This window comes from Pseudorasbora parva, chromosome 12, assembly GCF_024679245.1.
Source record: "Pseudorasbora parva isolate DD20220531a chromosome 12, ASM2467924v1, whole genome shotgun sequence".
NCBI lineage: Eukaryota > Metazoa > Chordata > Actinopteri > Cypriniformes > Gobionidae > Pseudorasbora > Pseudorasbora parva.
The window spans coordinates 34,380,970-34,403,834 of record NC_090183.1 but is presented as its reverse complement, the minus strand read 5'-3'; the positions used below and the strand labels follow the sequence as shown (position 1 = coordinate 34,403,834).

General features: G+C 35.5%; 1 protein-coding gene across 5 annotated transcripts in view; it reads left to right on the top strand.

Moving 5' to 3' along the window:
* LOC137094360 (gamma-aminobutyric acid receptor subunit gamma-3) overlaps positions 1 to 22,865 on the top strand; it is a 196,397-nt gene that overhangs the window by 160,122 nt on the left and 13,410 nt on the right. For all 5 annotated transcript variants that reach the window (XM_067459959.1, XM_067459958.1, XM_067459961.1 and 2 more), the window contains one exon: positions 21,384 to 21,521. In XM_067459959.1, coding sequence (XP_067316060.1) covers positions 21,384 to 21,521 — 138 coding nt within the window. The remainder of the gene's footprint in view (positions 1 to 21,383; positions 21,522 to 22,865) is intronic.

Below are 22,865 nucleotides of genomic sequence, written 5' to 3'. Positions count from 1 at the left end.
CCAAAGGTCTTCTTCCAAAAACCAAAACGTTTTATTCAGAAAGACCTGTTATAAATAATATTTCATGGTTGTTTGCTTAACGATTGCATTATAGAAGAAGTGGAGCTGGAATTGAAGATATTAATTAACTAATTAGCAGTTAATTATTGATAGTTGCTTTTATACTATATGGCATGAAACTATTTGTGTGTTTACTCATCGCTGATAATTAGTTTAGATTTGATTTATGTCTGAAAGCTTGACTGTATTGAGTTGAAACACTGAAGAAAGCCCTACATCTGGAAATATTTGTGGGTTGCTCTTTCATTGCCATGGACACCTTTGATCTCAGACTTTTTCTTTTGGCAAATAGTTTGTGACTATACAGTATTGTTGAAATCTCTTCCTCTTCCTTTGGCTGCTCTAGAGGTGAAACATCTGACAGTCGGGAGACTATGAAAAAAACTCCTATTGGTAATTGTATTGCTGTCTAGGAGAAACATTTGATAAAATAAATGGATCATTATGATTATGCTTGTTAATACTTAGTGCGCACTTTCTGCTGTAAGCTTTTAATTTCATAACCTGACCATGCATCCTAAACTTGTGGTGTTTGTCTTTGAATTGCTAATTATTAGTTATCACTAATTATATAAATTCTTAAACTTGGCGTGCAGGTTATGTTTTTGTTCTGATTCTGAATTGAGGCATTCAATTATTTGCGTCTTTAGAGCAGAACAAATGCATTTTTATCTTTTGACTAAACAGCTAAACCTTTAAAATAAAAATATTGTGTCCTGCCTTTATCTAATTTTCTAGTATAAACACTCTTAAATCAAGAGACATTTACTTATAAGAAAACCGACATAAGGAAATTAAGCCTTGTTTTCTGAGACTTTTCAAAATGATGTGAGTTTATTCTTTAAACAAGAAAAATATCTGCCAATTGGGGAAGAAACATGTTATTCAAAAGGAAGACTCTTCTTACTCTATATAAGGCCGTATTGATTTTGAAATTGTTGGAGACATACCCAGAAGCTGAGGATTCAGGAAATGAACACAAATGAAATGAGGACATTTGTAAGTTAATGAATGAATTGTCTAATGTTACAGGTATCTAATAATGACAAGAAGGCAGTTTAACAGAGACATAACTTTACTCTGTTCATAGTACAGTGCAATAGTCAATGTCATTGTGTCTATACTGTCTTTTTCCTTGCTTGAAGAAGCCAAACACGTCTACATATGTCATTAATAGAAACTGTTGGGATATTTGGCACATGTCATGACATGGCACACAGCAGTACAGTTAGGTCTCACTTGTGTCATTGTTATTCTGAGCCATGTTTTCAGTGTCCTAAGAGCACTAACTTCTTTAATACTCAGCTGATAAGACTGGGATGGCAAAACATTTAAAAAAATTAATGTTTTATGGTGACTTGTATATAGGCATAATGAATTCTATTCCCTTACACTAACCCTACCCCTAGACCTACCAATCACACAAAACGTTCTGCATTTTTACATTATCAAAAAATGATTTATAAGCTGTTTTCCTCATGGCGACCAAAAAATGTCCCCACAAGGACAAGGATTTCAGATATACAGCCTCTCACAAGTTAGAAAGAAAAAACTAAATCAGTCAGCGATGTGGGTTCAGGAGGCAGGACTAGAGAATGAGATCTATTAACCGTTGAATTGCGCATTTTTTAAAGACCAATTATGTTTACCATTACAATTATGTTTCCAGGTCACATAAAATAAGTAATACATAAAAAACACAAGACACAATCGGACAACAGTAGTTCTATAGAAATATATTTTAAAAATCATTGAAATTATTGCTAGGGACAAATCAGTGGTCACTGGATATGAGTAGGGACCCATCCCTAAAGTACTGCTATTGGCAGATATTTCCCATTTTAAGCATAAATTAACAAAATTGTAAAAATTAATCAGAAAATACGAATTAATTCAAAATGCCCCCACATTGATAGTAATACAGAACTTTTTTTTTTATCTTGTAGGAACATTTTTAGTGCCCATGAGGAAAACCGCTTATGAAAATGTATATATATATATATATATATATATATATATATATATATATATATATATATATATATATATATATATATATATATATATATATATATATATATATTTATTTTTTTGGAAAATGTTAAAATGCAGGGTTTTTTCTGTGATCTTTGTGTTTAGGGTAGGGTTAGGGGATAGAATATACAGTTTGTATAGTATTAAATGTGTCAATGTCCATGTTCTTGTCCAGTATGATTTATGAGAACACAAATGTGTATAATGACATAGGTATTGTAATGTATTCCAACTTCATGTGTCCTCATAAACCTCATAAAAAATTACTTAAAAAAAAAAAAAACATACTGCACATTGCTGTTATTAAGCTTTCTGTGATAGGAAAGTTACAGACTGTGTGCGTGCGTGTGCGTGCGTGCGTGCGTGCGTGTGTGTGTGTGTGTGTGTGTGTGTGTGTGTGTGTGTGTGTGTGTTGTGTGTGAAGTGAATTTATAAACATACTAAATTATGTTTTTTGTTTTTTTTTTTAAATGTAAAAATGCATAAAATGTGATGGGTTTAGTAGCAGGGGCAGTGTAGAGGGATAGAATATACAGTTTGTATAGTGTACAATTCATTATGCCTATGGAAAGTCCCCACAATTCACAAAAAACAAATGTGTGTTTGTGTTCTTTAAATACAAAAATATTTTATTAATTTTTTTCTAAATCGATTTGACAAATTTCCTCAGATGAATGTAGTTGCTTTAAAAACAATTAACACAGCACACTAAACACTCTTCTGTTGACAAAACAGTTCAATATTCACTGCATAATGAAGCACTGCAGTTTATTCTAGCAATAAACGTAATAAGTAATTGCTGTCATCAAAACTACAGGTGTGTTCTCTGTTGTGTGTATAACATATTCAGCTATAGACACACAAATACACTAATGAAATACATGTTTATTAATGTTTTTCCCCCTACCCCAAAATTCCATACACAAACATGTGTTTACTGTTGTACAGAGCTAAAATCACTGAACTTTATTGATCAATGCCGCTAATGTACATCTGGCCAGAGAATTTCATCTACATCTCAAAATATATTCATCTCATGCATTATGGGGGATGTTGTGAATGTTCAATTCATGGTTCTTCTTCTCAACATCCCTTCACTCCTCTTCTATCCTGCTGTCCTTTCTTTTCATGTTTTCGTACAATTTCTCCTCTTATTCTTTTCACTAAACCAATGTCCTCCACCTCCACTTTACCCATCCCTCCACGCTCTCATTTTCCCCATTCAACTCTTCCTATGCCCTCTTTTTGAACTCTCTCCTGTTCTCCACTCATCTCTTTCTACATGCACCTTTTTCCACTTTTACAGCTTTCGTTTCCCCTTCACATGATTATTCTTATTCTCTCTTTTTTTTTTTTTTATAACAATGTTTGATACTTTTGAAAATAGTTTTTATAGTTAATGCAATTGTGAAAGCTGTGTAAACATTTATAAAAAGTGGATTTCCTGCGATGTGTGTATTTCTAGCCCAGCAGATACTATTGGGGCCAAACTAAATCATTAACAGCTGCAAAGGCTTTTTTTCCTGATATATTAAAATTTTGGTTGGCTGTGTGACCTGTTCTGAACATATTTGAGGATTTTGCACAAAATATTTTGAGAACATTATGCATATGATTTGTAATTTGAATGAAATGAATGAAAATTTGAAATGTTTTGGACAATTACAAAGTGTTCAGATCACCGAGTTAATTGTTTTTAGAGCAGTCTGAGATGGAGAAGTGTGTCAAATTGAAAAACTAAAAATGTAAAAATGCAGAAAGTTGTCTGTGGTTGGTTGGTTAGAGAAAGGTTAAAGAAAACGTCAGCAGCTCAATATAAAAACCATTACGTCTATGAATTATCTTCATTAGATGGGGTACCATCAGGGGAAATAAACAGATGATCAGCCTTTATATAAAAATAAAAAAATATTTGAATGCCTCTTAAAAGTTGATGTGATTTGGCGAGCTTGAATGGTTTGGTATTTGTGGAGTGACGGTGTTCAGAAACTCACCCTTTTCAACCGTCTTTCCAGACTGCTGCGGGAGAATCTTGATTTCAGACAGAGCTCATTCAATACAACATGAATTATTTCTCATGTTTTTAAGATGTTTGAAGATGGCTTCATTAGTGGTAGCATGATAGGACTATCCTCTGCGTTTAACCTTATCACGTCGTGCAACTCCCAGATTCCTGCGGGAATTGCTCCAGTGTGGGTATGAATTAAGATCACTGAGGGAATCACCTGCCTGCTGCTGTGAATCACAATGGCTTTGTGAGTTTGAATTGAAGCGAAATGCCGATGTAGGGATGTCAGGACAGCATTGTAAGTAGCTCATAAGAGATATGGTCGACCTCCACCCACCCTCTCCTCGCTGTGCATCTTTACATGACATCCTTTATGCCTTGCGAACCATCTGTCTGCTCTGGTTTTCCTCTGTACACTGCTGTCTTTGGCACTGGTCCCTAAAATTCAGAAGTTGCGGTCCTCCTGTGTTGGACAAACAAAATTTGTTACATTTTCCTGATGTATAATATCAGTCCTTTTTGCATGGAGCAGATTGGATTCAGCAAAGCTTGGACATCAGCGGGACAAATATTCACATAAATAGAAATGTCATGATCAATTGCCCTTTAAATATCAGGGGAGAATGAAATGTAACTGTCATTTGTAATTGCCAATAGGGTATGTGCCATTCGGAAGTTGTTTTTTTTCTCCTTCATTTTCCTGACGACATAATTATGTAAAGAAAACTTTTTTATTTTGTATTTTTATAAAGATTGTCAATTGAGCATGACATTAAGGCAGAAGCCAAGAAAATCTGTATTTAATTATCTGCAAAAATCTGTTTAGGTAGTGTTCCCCTTTAACTCAACATGTTAGCTAAAGTGGTACACTTAGCTGTTCAAATGAATTATGATAGTTAATCATCATACTTTTATGAGCTACCATGAATCATGTAATACAACGATTTGATATTCCTGATAACCTAATTGTAGCTGCACTATAGCAGTTATATTATAAATGGTTGCCTATAAGTGTTAACCTTCTGGTTGTAGCTGCTTTTACATTACCATGCTAGTCATTTTTTGTTTTTTACTGGTCCAAACTGATCTAAATTTTGGATCAGAAGAACTACCACTCGATCGGGCCAAAATGTACCTAGTACAGACTTTGGTTAGGACTAATTGTCCACCAAAAACAAACTAAAATAACTTTTCTAGACCTAATTTGACAACTTCATTTAAGAAAATTGAATGTTGTGTGTGTAGCAGCAGCAGTAGTACACTGTAAAAAAAGTTAGTTGTTTTTTGTTGGTTTAACTTAAAAAAGTAAGTAACCTGGTTGCCTTAAAATTTTGAGTTTATTGAAATTAAAAATTTGAGTTGATACAATGAAGGAAATTTGTTTAATAAATAGAAACTCCAAATATTTTTGTATCTGAACCACATAAAAAATGTGATAAATAGCACAATTTGGCATGTTTTACTGCATCATCAGAAATAAAACACACTCAATTACCCAATATGCTTACAAAATCTTTTAATAATATTTTAATAAAGATTGTCGAATCTCAAAAAATGTTCATTGTATTAACTCAAAATTTCAATTTCAATGAACTCAAAATTTTAAGAAAACCAGGTAACTTTTTTTCTAAATAATTTTTTACAGTGTAGTAGTAGGGGTGGTGGTAATAGTATTTCCGTTCCGGTGGACATTTGCTATTTAATTTAAATTTAAATACAATTTAAAACCACTATTTTCTGATCATCTGTCCCACTTTGCACAATCAGTCTTGTTTAGGTGACTGCTATAGTAGATGTTTGCTCTTCTTCTGATGTATGGACACGCTATGAAGTTTTGTAGCTGGATGTGATGTTACTATTAAAGGTGTCAGGATGGAGATCAGGTATTAAATGATAATTTACTTCAGTTGAAGATTCTTGACAGTGGATGCGAGCCTTGTGTGGTATTTTTAGGAATCATTAGAATTCTCTTTGTCTAATAGACAGACATTCTCCCCGTAGGGCCTCTAAAACACAGTGAAGGTCCGAATCGTCACTGTTGAGGAAAGGAGAATGAGCCATATTAAGCAATCCTTCAAGCTTCAGGACACCCTCAGATCTTTTCTTCCTCTGAGCTACTTTCTTCCATTTCCCTGCTGCATTTGCCATTTGTTTTTGAGAAACCAGCGCTGGGTTCCAAGCCTTGCATTTTAAATTCAATTGATATGCAAATGAAGGTTAATGCCCATCAGGCAGGACCTCGCGGACCTTTTCATGTTAGTGGCCACATAGGAGCGAACGTACTCGGACTGAAATGCCTCCCCCTGTATCAGTCACAGAGAAAATGGTCCCCCATCTGCACCCGAGAGGAGCAATTTGCCAGAAAGATTATTTTAATATTTCACACCTCGCTACCCAGAACAGCAGCTTGTCCTCTAAAGCATATTTAACAGACTCAAACATACAATGCTATAGTCTCGATGTGTATAAACAAACAGACAAATGAAACGCTCCCCAGCCGGTGTGTCTGTACCTGCCCTGCAGGGAACGAGGAGCTGTCAGGTGTTCAACAGACCTGACACCAGGCATCAGGTTTGTCTGCTCGGGTCCGGCTGAAACAAGCAGTGGAAACTTTTCTACCTGTGTTTCTGGCTTAATTCATCACCTGCCTTCTGGCTATGAACTTTCACTTTTAAATGACATTAAAGGGATTTTTGTGTATTCATAGGCATAGCGAAGTGGCGCTCTTAAAGGGTTAATTAGAATCTCTTGAAGCATCGGAAAAACATTTTGGCCCAAAAATAACAAAAACTCCACAAATACCAAAAATTGTCTTCTCTTCCGTGTTTGTTTTCAATCCGCAAACAAAGATTTGCACAGTTATGAATCAGCGCATTGATTCATGATCGCCAATGTCACGTGATTTCAGCAGTTTGACACGCGATCCAAATCATGAATCAAAACACTGATTCATTACCGTTTGAACCTTTATTTGAGGATTGAAAGCAAACACGGAAGAGAAGACAATGCTGAATAAAGTCGTAGTTTTTGTTATTTTTAGACCAAAATGTATTTTCGATGCTTCAAGAGATTCTAATGAACTAACTGATGTCACATATGGACTACTGTGATGATGTTTTTATTACCTTTCTGGACATGGACAGTAAAGTGTCCATACACTTAGATACGCTGTCGGACTAAATATAAAATATCTTAAACTGTGTTCTGAAGATGAACGGAGGTCTTACGGGTGTGGAACGACATTAGGCTGAGTCCTTAATGACATCACTTTCATTTTTGGGTGAACTAACCCTTTAACTGTCAGATTAAAAAACGAACAAAAAAACAAACAAACACACATTTTGGACATTTTAAAAGGATATTTCACCTAAAAATTAAAATACAGAATGAGTAATTTAAAACAGAATTCAAATATGCTATACATGGCATTAAAAAAGACAATAGTCTCATTATTCAGCTGATTTCAGTTCAGTGTTGATTCAGTTCAATTTAGCTACGCAGCTCTACAGAAGACAATAGGGTTGTTATTCAGAAAACAAAGTGACATCTGCAAGAAGAAAATTATGCTGGATGCTATACACATTGCATTGATTTGTGTTTTAGTGGAAGAATCAGCTAGTCGTAAAAGTCAGAAAATTCAAATGGAAGAAATATTTACACACTTGCCTGCTACTATAATGGACACTACAAAGACTACTTTATTCAGATAAAGCAATACCTGTTTGTATCCATGCAACATGCCTCAAATCCATCAAGCAATATGAGCTAAATATCATCTGGAGACCTGTTGAGAGTCATTGGTCATGAAACTCTGTACAGTCAGTAATGAAGATGGATGGGGTGTTCAGACTCATTTAAAATGTGGGGGAAATGCTGCGTGTGGTTGCAATTCCTGCAAAAGAACACCTTTTGTGGCACTAACCGATGGGAGCCGCTTTTCCTGCAGCACAGAATCACCTTAGTCCCATTAACTCATCGAATTGCTTTGGCTTTCCTTTTTGGATTCGCTTGGAGGGTAAGACATTACCATTTTCCTTTAAAGCCTTTTTTTTACTCTGCATAGAGTATGAATGCTCTCTTGCTCTGATGGCACTTCCACTCAGACATGCTGGATCATTTATTGGTAATTTTCAAAGGATGGTCAAAAACAGATCCAGACTGATGTTGGGGTTAATAACAGAGAAGATTCCTGAGAATAATTTGCTCATATTATTGTTTGCAATAATGTGGGAGACTAAGGGAGCATCATGTGACACAAAATGACGAAGAGGTTTGGAAATTAGGAAGTGACTAAGCAGTATGTAAAAATGGAATACACAAGATAATGCCGTGCAGCACATAAATCATAATAATCCTTGTGTGTTTTTTATGTCAGCATTTGGAAATTCTGTGCTTGTTCTCATTCTTCTATTCATTTGTTTTATGCTCTCTCTACTCTTTTATCATCTGCAGCACACTTGTGGTTACATCTCTATATTTTCAATGTTTCAAATGTTGTAATAAGATGTTAACTTCAAAACATATTTTCTCTTTCAATTTAATGCTCCCACAAGTAATGTATGAGATCAAATCACTGTCAAAATCCAAACTTAAAAAGTCTGTGAAATTAGAGGACCTGCCTATTATCTTTGCTCATACAAACATCAAAGCCTTGCAAACATAAAGGTGATTAAAAAAATGAAATAAAAATAAAAGGTGATAAAAAAAAAGTTTATGCAGCTGAAGGTTTTCAATGAAAACGGTATATACTGATATTTGACTAAAAAAAGTCAAAAGTCAGAAATATTGCGAGTTGAACAATAGGAGGAAGTTATGTTTCAAATTGAGCAACACACACAGGTACCAATTACTGTGCCGATCTAAAACAGAATCAGTTCATTAAATAAAGTGAGAATTTTTAAATGATGATATGGACTGCTGTGATTGCCTTTTGATCATGCACCTCTTCTGTTTGCAACACAGCTCTTTCTTTCAACAGGATCTCTCTTCATACCTAGATGTCAGAGGAGTTGGTGAAAATTAATGATTAATTATGGCTGGGAAGTGGAAAAATGTCCTCAAGGAGAACTAAGAAGGTCATGTTAAAGGGTTAGTTCACCCAAAAATGAAATTGATGTCATTAATGACTCACCCTAATGTCGTTCCACACCCGTAAGACCTTCTGCGGAACACAGTTTAAGATATTTTATATTTAGTCCGAGAGCGTATCTAAGTGTATGCACACTATACTGTCCATGTCCAGAAAAGGGAATAAAAACATCATCACAGTAGTCCATATGAGACATCAGTTAGTTCATTAGAATCTCTTGAAGCATCTAAAATACATTTTGGTCCAAAAATAATAAAAACTACGACTTTATTCAGCATTGTCTTCTCTTCCTGGTGTTTTCTTACCTCAAATAAAGATTCAAACGGTCATAATTCAGCGGATTGATTCATGATTCGGATCGCGTGTCAAACTACCAAACTGCTGAAATCACGTGACATTGGCGATCCAAAATCATTTTATGATTTTATATCTGACAGCTTTATTTAGGCTTTAAAATGTATACATTTTGGATTAACTTTTAAAGATTATCTTGATAGACAAAACGTGTAAGGTTCATAACTCTTTGTTGAACATTTTTAGCGATTTTCCAAAAGTCTATGGGGAAAATGCACAGGCTTTTGATCAAGGGAACCCATGCGCCGCTAACTTCCGGATTGGCCTACAAAGTGACGTCATAACTTCGGCACACTATTGTGTTCCACAGAGGAAAGTTAGTCATACAGTTTTGATGATTAGAAATGTAAAAGCCAGTTAGCTGCTCATTTCTCAATGGTTTTCGAGCACTTGAATTGGTTGGGAAAGAAAGATTGATACCCCATGTTAAATTATTTGTGCGTAAGCTAATTGACATCTATGAGGTTTGTTATTTTGTGGTTTCCCCACCCCCATCTATTCCCACAACTTTTTAAAACAAAGCGGCATTTAATTTCTGAAGGAATCAGAGTTTTTGAATAAAACATTTGAGTGAATGATTCAATGATTTGCTGATAAAAACAGTAATTGTTCTTTAATGAATCAAAATGTTTGAATGAATATGAATAAATCAATGATTCTTTCAGTCGCTTGCCGCCAGCCGCTTGCTGTTATATTGTAACCTGCAGGAAGAGTCACTGAATATAAATTGATATATTCATGTATATTTGTTCCCACAGCCAGGTCCCCACAGCCAGGCTGGTATTACCTCTTTTGCAGCCAGGGTGTTTTTTGATTCACACTTTTTTTGGGATTGTTTAGTCTTATTGCTATTTTTGGCTTGCCTGCACATATTTTTATAACTCTTCTCTTCCCGCATCCTCTGCATGGCCCACAGCTTCACTGAAACTTGTGTGCGACACCTACTTTCAGCAGATCTAAAACTCCCTAGTCATTCATCCTCAATAACCGTCATGTTTATTTTCTTCTTTTGTACTTAAGGCCAAATCTGTCACACCAACCTTGACTAAAGCCATTGTTCTACCCATGTCTATCAGCTGGTCTGAATGTGACTTTGTCTCTGTGCATATTCATGCTGATGTTGTATGCTAGCTGTCCTGATTATTGAGTGAAGAGGAGATGATTTTGCAATCTCTTTTAAAAAATGTATGACTAAAGAATTTACTCGCTCTGCTTTTGTTGGTGAGATATAAAGCTCCACTCTGCTAGATGATTCCCCACATCTCTGTATCAATGGTGTCACTCAAGATTACTTTCATTGCTGTATTTCTCTTCTCCCCCTTCTTGCTCATCAAATAACAAAAGATAGAGCTCATGCTGATTTTATTCAAATTGTATTTGGAGCTGTTTTTCATAAAGAAAGAAAATTTAACCGAAAATTATTAATACCTCAAGTATCGACACAAGCTTATTAGGGTATATTGTTTTATACGTTTAATTTATTTTCATATAGGGGAGAGCAGCGGATAATGTTAACACATCAACAAAAAATGTATGGTTTGTGCTTACTTATTTAAATTTTTTCCACAAGCATCTTTGATATATTACCATATTAATATTATTAATATTACAGATTATCATCATTACACCTAAAACTTAAAATATGTTGTTGTTTTTTTAAGACGTATTTTTTGTCTCTTTAAAGAAGTTATCCAATTAAAATGTATTCATCGTATATACCGGACAAAAGTGAGGTTAGCAAAATTCAAGCCCGGTACTTGACCCTGCGGATTTAAAACATATGTTTTAGTTATGTCCAGACATAACTTTTGGCTATTATTGTTTAATTGTTTTACTTTAGTGACAAAGAAACAGATTGAGCTATGCCCTTTGATTTCACTTTTTGGCTCCAATTGTCACTGGCTTGCCTGGATTTACTGCAAAGGCCTTTGCTTTCTCAACATTTCTCAACAGGAAACAAAATTCCCCTCCATCTTTCATTGACTGGAGAGATGTTATGAGCTTGATTTATTTAGAAAAAAAAATTGGGTATACGATTGTATATTGTCTGGGATATGAATACTTCTTCTAATCTACAGTCTCTGACAAAAGTCTTGTCGCTTATCTATTTTCTAGAAATACCTTATATTAACCTGACTTTTAATTAATTCATTGGTGTTAGAAATAGCTCATATGAAAAGCTAAAACCCTCCCAAATGATGTTTAATGCACTGAAATAAATAATTTTCACAGAATAAATATTTATCGTTTAATCAAGACAGAAAGGTCAAATTTTGGCAAGACAAAAGTTTTGTCGCCTATACAGAAATTGAACAAATTTACTGCAAATACCAAAATATGTCAGTAAATTAAGTTGTGGTGCTGTGAGATCCAAATTTAATATCTTGTATGACTTCCATGAGCTTGAAGGACTGCATCCATGCGGTTTGGCAAGGATTCATACAATTTATTGATGAAGTCATCAGGAATAGCTAAGAAAGCAGTCTTGCATGCCTCCCAGAGTTCATCAATATTCTTTGGTTTCGTCTTCCATGCATCCTCTTTCATCCTACCCCACATATGCTCAATGATGTTCATGTCTGGTGACTGGGCTGGCCAATCCTGGAGCATCTTGATCTTCTTCGCCTTGAGGAACTTTGATGTGGAGATGGAAGATGCGATGGAGCACCGTCCTGCTGCAGAATTTGGCCTCTTTTATGGTTGGGAATATAAGAGGTAGCTAAGATTTCTTGGTATTTTAGACTATTGATGTTCTCTTTCACCCTGCAGATCTCTCGCACACCCCCATACTGGATGTAACCCCAGACCATGATTTTTCCGCCACCAAACTTCACTGTTTTCTGGGTGAATCTCGGATCCATTCTGGCTCCAGTAGGTCTGCAATATTTGCGGCGACTGTGGTGTAATTCAACAAAAGATTCATCTGAAAAATCCACCTTCTACCACTTTTCCTGCGTCCATCCTTTTAGCAGGCTGTGGGCCTTGGCAAATGCCACACGGTTTTTCAATTGTCTTTTGTTTAGTGCTGGCTTCTGGGCACTGATTCAACCATGGAGGCCATTTCGAGACAGAATCCAACAAACTGTTCTGGTTGACACAGGGACTTCAGGTGACCAGGTCTCGTGGAGCTCTGCTGCAGTGGAAAATGGGCTGGCCTTGGATTTTCGAGCCAACAAACGGTCCTCTCGAGCAGTTGTCTTGTGGGGTCTGCCTGACCTGGGCTTGTCAAAAACGTCTCCAGTCTCTTCAAATCTTTTTTTTATCCTCTGTACTTGACACTGAGACACATTGAAGGTGTCTGCCACATCAGCAGTGGATCTGGTCTTCAGCCTCTTGATAATCAAAACTTTAGTCTCAGGGTGAATCTTAGGCATGTTTGCAGAGGTCTAGTTGCAGTTGATGTGAAGGTCTAGTGTACTAGGGTTCTTTTTATACACTCTTGAGACCTAATTGATCCATTATTAGTCATAGGTGAAGCTCATATGACAAGGTGACAACACTTTTGTCTTTTCAAAAATTGACTCAATGGGCTTTACCAAGCTGTGAATATTAGCATACTTTTTGAAAGTTTAGTTTTTCACTGAAACATTATCACAAAAGCTGGTGGGATTAAAATGAGCCATTTCTTGTAAAAAAAAATCTTGATTAGAAATATATTTCAGCGGCACTTTAGGTCAATTTGTACACAAGCGACAAGACTTTTGTCAGGGACTGTATAGTGTCAACCTTCACATGCTATCTTTTGACTTGAGAGTGTTACGTATGTTAACTATACTTGAGACGTTCTGTATTACTTTGTATTACACTCTCTGAGTCCTATCATACATTGAGAGTACTTCGACTTGGCACAGTAAAAAGTCGGAAAAAAAAGAGTAAAAAAAAACTGAAAAATCCTCCCCCTCTCATTTCCGTCAATAGAGGGAGAGGATGTTTCAGCCGGGACTTTTTACTGCGCCAAGTACTCTCTGAAGTGCTAATCTGCCATACATTATAGTTCTCCTTTTTAACCCACACCACGTTTTATTTTATGTCACCATACTAGGTCGCTCAACTATCCGTGTAACTGTATTTATATAGGGAAAATGTGGAGGTGTTTGGTCGCTTCTAACTTGATCTCTGTTTGGTACTATAGTGAATGAACTGGGCTTAGTGGGCTAAGCTAAATGCTATCAGAATGTCACCGCACGTCAGAGAAATTAAGAGCACGCACTGAGACGAAAGGGGTATGTATCAACTCGTCTTAGTTAAGGGAATAACAGTTTAATATGAAAAAACGGTGGAACTGTTTTCTATTTGAATGTACATTTTAGTTGAACTTATTCATATAATTGCAAATCTGAATTCTCAGCATCATTACTCCAGTCTTCAATAATATTTCACAATATTACAATTTTACTTGGTCTTGGTGAACACGAAAGATTTCTTAAAAAAAAAAAAAAGATTTGCAAGTTTTGAGCGGTAGTGTATATCTATGTCAGTTGTTTCTGACTGTCCATCATTTTGGAAAGAGGTAGTTTTAGCTCTGACAGTGTTCAGAACTGGTCTGCCTGTCGCATTCTCAGTGGGCACAAAAGCCAACCAGCCAGCTCTGCATTGAGTCTGTGTTGTGCTCCAGTTATAGCTAGTAGATAAAGCACCTTATGTGTGAACAGGGGTCACAAGGTCCATAAAACTTACTAGATGTTTTTGTTGTTGTTGTTGTAAAGATACTATAGGAAGCCATAGTGTGAAGGTAAGCAATTGTTATTTTGTGCGTGTAAAATGATTGAATGTTAAACTAGGATCAATCTATGTATTCTTTCCATATTTGACGGTATTGCTGTGGGTCATAAGATGAGCCACAAATCTTTATTGCCCACATAACCATGACATTCACAGCCACTTGGCAGACACAGGCAGGATGTTTAAACTAAAATGTATGGCTCACATTTAGTCTTCCACAAATCAATAGTAAGCTCCTTTGTTGATGAATGATGAAATTACAAAGTTATTTGTTTGGGCTAGCAAGGCATTCTCCACACACCCTATTAGTTTTAAATCTCATAGTCTTCCTCCCGCTGCCTGATCTTCCCACCATCACGGGAAGCTCTTGCATGCTGTGATTCATCAGCACACACTGAAGCCAATGAATGGTGTTCTGGTTCCCATGGCGATGGCTATTTTTTCCTCTGATTAAGTGGAATTTGCTTGTACCTTTTAGCCCATCATGACCCTAGGGTTATACAGTAATGAACCAAGGACAATGCAAATAAGGGAGACAGAGACAGGGGGTGGCAGGGCAACTGTTGGGATGAAATGATGCAGTAATGTATCTTTTACACTGACCGTGGATAATTATCAATAGAAACATTTAAGAGATCTCCACTTCCACCTAATGAATTGAGTTTAATGTAAAGAGAACAGAAGTATGGCATCAAACTGGACATAGCTGTCTACTTTTTATAATGTCTGAGGAACAAAGAGTTCAACAATATGATTGAGAGGGAAACTGCTGTAGCTGTTTTTACTCTTTTGCTTAGAGTGACAAAAGAGGCAAAGTATATACTGTAAAGCAACATCTAATAATAATAATAATGTTTTCTTTTGGCACAATAAAACAAATAAAGATTTTGGCTTTTGCACAGCTTTGAATGTCTTTAATTTGATTTGATCTGCATGATTTACATCAGATTAAAACAGCAAGGGTCTGGATTGTTCTTGCTGTTTCAAACGTGTTCTTATTTAGCAGTTTGTTTCAAATAAATTCCATTCAAATTACCATTAATTAAATTGTATTTACTTGCCGATTTTGCTTTTGCCGCTTGTTGAGCATTCATTTGGACTTTTATACCACAAAATGTTTTTTAGTCAGCAGTCTGAGATTTTATTTTAGTTATAAACTAATACTACATTCTAAAAAATGCTAGGTTGTTTCAATCCATTTTTGGGTCAGATATGGACAAACCTAAAAGTTGTGTTTAAGGTTAGTGTTAGGGTTTAAACCAACTTTTGCTTTTGTCCATATTTGACCCAGACATGAGTTAAAACAACACAGCATTTTTTAAGAGCGTATTCACTTTTCTACCAGTAATAATACAAATAAAAATATATTTTAAAAAATATTGTTATATTCATACACTCAAAAAAGGATAATACAATTTCAGCTCTGGCCCCCTGGTACCCCCTAAAATAATCTGGAGGCAGTATCTATTTTACTATTGTGTACACAGAAATTTAATTGAAACTATTTTGCTGATCCTTTGCAATCTCTTTATGGCTGATTGAGTCACGAAGTTGTAAACTCTATACAACACTTCTAATTATTTCACAGGGAATTATTAGTTCACAGGGATGGCACAACAGGATTTACGTAGAGTGGGGACAACGATTTTTCAGGGGGGTTTTCTGTGCCAATTAATACGAGTTTTTGTGTGTGTGTGTGTGTGTGTGTGTGTGTGTGTGTGTGTGTGTATGTGTGTGTGTGTGTGTGTGTGTGTGTGTGTGTCTTTTTTTCCCCATTTAATTTAACCCTATATATTTTATTACTGGTTAATGCTCTTTGTAGTGCCAATTAATGAGATTGTGAATTTAATGAATGTCCAGCAGGTGTTTATGCAGTGGCTGTGGCTAAATTATTAGCCACAGTATTCTCCCAAAAAATACACAGTAGTAGTATTGCTGCATAAATATTAAACACTTCTTTTGAGTTCTAGTGATTGTCTTTATATTTGTCTAGTCATTGGATATTTAATTCAAAATTGAATAAATGAATTCTGCATATGCATACAGAAGGGATTTCACCAAAAAAAGATAAACTATACCTTTAAGACTGACCTATTATGCAAAAATCATTTTTTAAGCTGTTTAAATATAGATGTGTCCACAGTGTGTAAACAACAAGCCTATAATGGTAAAAATCCACCCAGACCTTTTTTATAATCCCCATAAATCATAAACAGTCTCTCTAAACAAGCATTACAAATGTTTTTGTTATTGGATGTACCAACAAACATACAAGTCTCCATAGACTTCCAGCATCTGAGCCACTGAGGACACTACGGTTGAATGTCATTTATGAAGGAAATGCACCGAGGAAAGTCGTTTAAATGTTATATATTTGTGCAAATCCTTTTACGCTGGACTGCTTCACAAAAAAGGGTCAGTTCAACGCTGGATTTGCACAAAATAAGTTAAAATGACGGTACAAGCTTGTCAATGAGTTGAATCAACTTAACTTCACGACGACTAGATAAATGAATACAATAACCATTCAGAAATGTCCAGTTGTAACTTCTTCCTGAGTCTGTGACCACTTTCATCAGTGACCACGACTGACCATTTCTGACATTTTGAATGCGTGACATTCTCCAATTTTGTTTTGGCCAGGGTATCCGAAGCACAAGCTGTAAATGCTCCTCCCTCTTCTGGAAAGGGACTGGGAGCAGTAGCTCTTTTACATTTTAAGGGACAAACACAAAAGCAGCCTATTTTGCTCAAACCCAAATAGGGGCAAAGTTGACAAGTTATATTAAATGATCTGTGGTTTATTTTGAGCTGAAACTTTTTACAGACAAAATGTGGGGACGCCAGACACTTATATTACATCATGTGAAACAATAGCCTAGAAATCTAGACACACCTTAGCGGAAGCAAATCTGATTTGCAGCGAACTCTCCATAGACTTGCGAGCTGGAAAAACCAAACTCTGGTCAGGCCAATCACATCGTGTATAGAGTCGGTGGGCGGGCTTAAGATAATGACGGCCGATTTGCGGAGGTTCCACGTGCTTCTTGTAAACACAGAAGCTGGCGAACGGCGGTCTTTCGAAACGGCTTTGGCCATGACTCTGGAACACGTGGATTTAAGCTTTTCTTTGAGAAAAGAACAAAGAACGGCACTGAAGCCATTCCTAAGAAGGGAAGATGTGTTCGGAGTTTTGTCGACCGGATACGGCAAAAGTTTAATCTATCAATAGCTCTGCTTCACCTTCGTTGCTCTGGTTGGTTGTAGCGCTATCCAATTGCGTGCAGAGGGAGTTTGAAAGACAACCGTTTATCCCGCCCCTCGGATTGAGCCCTGTCAATGGTGAGTTTCCAGACCAAACATCTTGATGTGGGTCTGGCTTTTCAGGCTAGTGAAACGTGGCATATTAAATCCCTTTTAAGACCTGTTATGACCCAAGAGACCCAAAATATATATTTTTTAAATCTGTCTGATTATTTTCCACTAGTGTAAAATGTCAACCTAGTGTGGTCAAGACCATCTTCATTGATATGCAAATGCCCTCTGCATAGACCAAGGAGATTTTAATCAAATTAATTTAATAAAAAAAGAAAATTGAGCTATCTTTTTAGTGTACTTAATCTGTTTAAAGAATGATAATTACCTCAGATGGCTATTAGACTCGATTTACCATTCAACAGCACAGGTCATTGTGTTCCACAGAATTAATATCTATTTGTGTGGAAATCTAATCATGCTGTTTTATTAATCACAATGTCTAGGTGAGGTACACACACACTCACTTATTAAAGAATGCTCTCTGAGAAATAACAATAACTCTTTAAACTCTTTAAATCTTTAGACATTGTGAAACGAGCCCGATCTCACGAAAATGCGTATAAATAGTACGAGTTTGCAATCTCGTGGAATGCATATGGTACGCGGTTTTTCGCGTGCATATGATACGCACTTTATGGGGTATTATACATACAAACCCCCCCACCACCACCACCACCCTAAACCTACCCAAGAGCGTGTCATATGCACACCATAAAGTGCGTATCATATGCACGGCAAAACTCATTTTGGTGTACACTGTAAACCCTAATGTTGTCTTTACTTAAACAAATCAAGTAATCTTGACTAAATATTACTAGTTTAGTCCAAAAACTCAAAAAATATAAGTTAGTTTAACTTATTATCCTACAAAATACATAAACTTAAGATTTCAAGTTGAATGAACTCAAAATCATAATTAATTAAAATAGCTCGCTCTGGTTTTGCTTTGATGTGATTGGCCATGCCAGGAGTTCTGTCTGGCAACGAGAACTAACTCACTAATTGGAGGACATTTACAAAAGGCGGTCCTTTTCTTGTTGCTCATTTAAATTAAGATGGAGACTTTTTAATTGTGTGCAATCTTAAAATAGGTAAGTAAAAATTCGTAAGTTACTAAACATAATAATAATATGTGAACTAACTTATAACTAACCAGACTGATTTTATTTCTGTTTTAATGAAAATAATAGTTTTGTTTGAAGTCACCATGATGGAGATCAGTGTTTGCTTTAGTTGGGCTCTTGACCCTTGACTGTATAATAATAATATAATGTTTCTCTGGCTGCTTTGTGTTTGAGAGACACATTTGGGAAGGAACACAAAGTCAAGAGAAAATATCAAGTGATGTTGTTTAATCATTGACGATGATAACATCATCATGTATTGGCAGAATCCCTGATCTCATGCAGAGTCTAATGCTGTGGTTGTCAAAGCAGTTATTAATAGTTTTGAAATATTAATACAAATTTCCATGAGATGGATGATTGTTTAAACTAAGTATCTTCAGTTACTGTAACTCAGTTATAAGTACATTCAACTTAAATCTTCTATTCCATTCCATTATGGGCTTAAGTACATTGAAGGCAGTCAACTTCACTTATTCAACTAATGCTTCATTACTTAAAAAATTTAAGGCAACGAGTTACCTTGGTTTTTTTAAGTAGATTCGACTTATCCGGGTTTACAGTGTATCCATTCCACAAGATTTCACACTTGTACTATTTATACGCATGACCATGAGATCGTGTTGTGTGAAACATAAGTGCTTTGAACACCAGCACTCTTGCTGATCAAAGGGACAGTTATGAAAATGTAATCATTATTTACTAACCTTGTCTCACCATGTCTTTTTCCCAACCTGAATGAATTTCACCTCCTTATTTAGTTTTGAAAAATTGTTCTAGTCAGTTTTTACCATGTAAACCCTAATGTTGTCTTTACTTAAATAAATCCAGTAAACTTGACTAAATATTACTAGTTTAGTCCAAAAACTCAAAAATATAAATCAGTATAACTTATTAACCTACAAAATACATAAACTTAAGATTTCAAGTTGAATGAACTCAAAATCATAATTAATTAAAAAAGCTCACTCTGGTCTTGCTTTGATTTGATTGGCCATGCAAGGAGTTCTGTCTGGCAACAAGAACTAGTTCACTGATTGGAGGACATTTACAAAAGTATTTTTCTGTTGCTGATTCAAATTAAGATGGAGACTTTTTAATTGTGTGCAATCTTAAAATCGGTAAGTAAAAATTCGTAAGTTACTAAACATAATAATAATATGTGAACTAACTTATAACTTACCAGACTGACTTTATTTCTGTTTTAATGAAAATAATAGTTTCGTTGGAAGTCACCATGATGGAGATAAGTGTTTGCTTTAGTTGGGCTCTTGACCCTTGACTGTCTAATATTATAACATAATGTTTCTCTGGCTGTTTTGTGTTTGTGAGACACATTTGGGAAGGAACACAAAGTCAAGAGAAAATATCAACAAGTGATGTTGTTTAATCATTGACAATGATAACATCATCATGTGTTGGCAGAATCCCTGATCTAATGCAGAGTCTAATGAAATATTAATACACATTTCCATGAGATTCTTTACTCTTGTGGTAATTGAACAATTATTATTATTATTATTCATTTTTTTTGTGCACAAAATGTTTAAATCTACGGCATCACTACGGTGAGACATGCACAGACATCAAGAATCCGTGTATGAATCTCTACAATAGTGACAATTATTTTTATTTCTTTTTTAAATCCGATTTACAGATCAACTCTGAACATAAAACAAGCTACAAAAACATCAGAACAAAAGAGCAAAATTAAAAGCAAATAGTAAGAATCAAAGAAAATGTGTCACAATTCAGATGTATAATTTATTCATGCTGCAATGCATGCTGAAGTTTTGATTGGTTGTACCCAGCATGGTATACTGAACTTCTGGTGTACCCAGTTTGGTGAACTTAAAAATTTAAGTACAGTGAACGTGAGCAACAAGTTAAGTGAACTTAAATATACACGTTTTGGGAGACTCCATTACGCAATTGAATTGAGGGAACGAGTTAACTCAAATAATTTGAGTTCAATCAACTTATTAGGGTTTTCAGTATACAATGAACAAATCATTCAGAATCAACTGATTCATTGAAAAGATCAAACTAGCCGAACTCTCGGGAACTAGCCAAGTAGTGGTCTTTTTCTCTCTGAAGTATGGCTATTGTTTGGAAGCGTGGCAAATATTGTATGACTCCAGAAGACTTGTGCATCTTTTTGTTTTATCATAATAAAATTTAAAAAAATCTCCTTGAAAGTAAGTCATACAGGTTTTGCTACGACGTGAATGAGTAAACCGTTTTAATTTCTGGGCAAACTATCCCTTTAAGGCAGGATTTAAAAAAAGAGTTTGAAATACCATACACGTAGCAATACTTAAGAGTCCTGGATAATCGACGCAAGAGCAGCATCAGTGATCATTTTTAAGATTAAAGTTCCCGAGCCTCAAGAGACAGCTCTTTTGGGCCGCAGGTTGTACGCAAGAGGCATACATCTCAAGGTTGGGTGTCAGCATCAAGATGGATGCTGTGTATAATCGAACCAAACTTCTCATTTACTTCTTCTCTCTCTCTACCTTTGTCTTCTTGTGCCTGTGATGTGCGTTTTATTAGCATGCTCTGGGCTAGAGACAAATGCTGCAGTTGGATGCCTGACACTGGGCTGCACTCAGGCATCCATCACAAGTGAAGGGGGCGCTAGGGGTCACTTGGCTTATGCTCTATGTAATTACAGATGGATACCCACGAGATGAAATGATTTACAAGTGGAGGAAGAACTCGGTGCAGGCGGCTGATCAGAAGTCATGGAGACTTTACCAGTTTGACTTCATGGGCCTGAGGAACACCACAGATATAATTAAGACAACAGCTGGTAATTTTCTACACTATTGTTTGAATCTAATGAGAGTATGATTATTTATTGGCTATTGATTCAAACTTGTGGAAGGCTGATATACAATACCATTCAAAAGTTTGGGGTCTGTATGTTTTTTTTAAAGAAGTCTTATGTTCACCAAGGATACATTTATTTGAAAAAAATACAGTGAAACTATAATATTATGAATTATAATTACAGTTTAAAATAACTGTTTCTGAATATATTTTAAAGTTTGATTTATTCTTGTGATGGCAAAGCTGAATTTCCAGTATCATTACTCCATGCCTTCAATGACACACAATCCTTCAGAAAAAAGTGTATTATTATCAGCGTTGGAAATAGTTCTGCTGTTTAAAAGAATGAACAGGAAACACAACATAATTTTCTTTATGATTCTTTGATTAATAGGAAGTTAAATTAACAGCATTTCTTTAAAATAAAAATGTGTTGTAAAAGTATTTTCTGTCACTTTTGATCCATTTATCACTGCTGAATACGGATTTTAAGTTATAAGTATTAATTTATAAAAAATAAATGCTGACCCCAAACTTCTGAATGGTGATATAAATATCATAATGTATGTTTTAGAGCTAGAACTTTGGTTCAAAGCAACCATTTCTAACCCAGGGATTCTCATCCAACGTATGAATAAAAATGCTCAGTATAATATCTCCTTTTAATTTACATTATTAAATTATGCAAAACTAGTGTTGGCCTATTTTCTCAAGCAACTACCTTTACATCCTGGATTCATCCCACCATTGTATTTCCTGCTAGACCGACCTTTGCATTTGTTAAATGCTGGTTTTATGCATTTATTAAATGCTGTCTTATATATAGAAGCGACTAGTTCCATCAAAGATAAAATATGAGGTTGTTTCAGTTGACAGTATGTATAGAAATGTTATATCTAGTACGTGTACCGCCTGCAGTAATAGACCCCCATTAAGATATCTGGGTCCAGAAGATTGTAAGCAGTTGAAATGTCACTTCAGTTAAAGCACTGCTGTACATGCACTATTGGATGACATTTTCTCAGGGCTTAGTTAATCTTAGTGTGAACATGGTCAAATGTTATATCCTCGTATTCATATACCAAATCTGTTATACAAGGATGATGCAGTATGGCATTTTTGATGTAAATTGAAGTTACATTGAAGTTATATTAGAACAATGTTATACAATAATGTTTCATGTTTTCAGAGAAATTACATCGATTCATTTTCATTTAAGAATTAATATTGCATACAGTACAGTAGCGTTCCCATCAATTTTATTAATCATCAATACGAGAGGTCTGTATGTGAGAACTGCTGCACAGCATGAATAAAAAATATT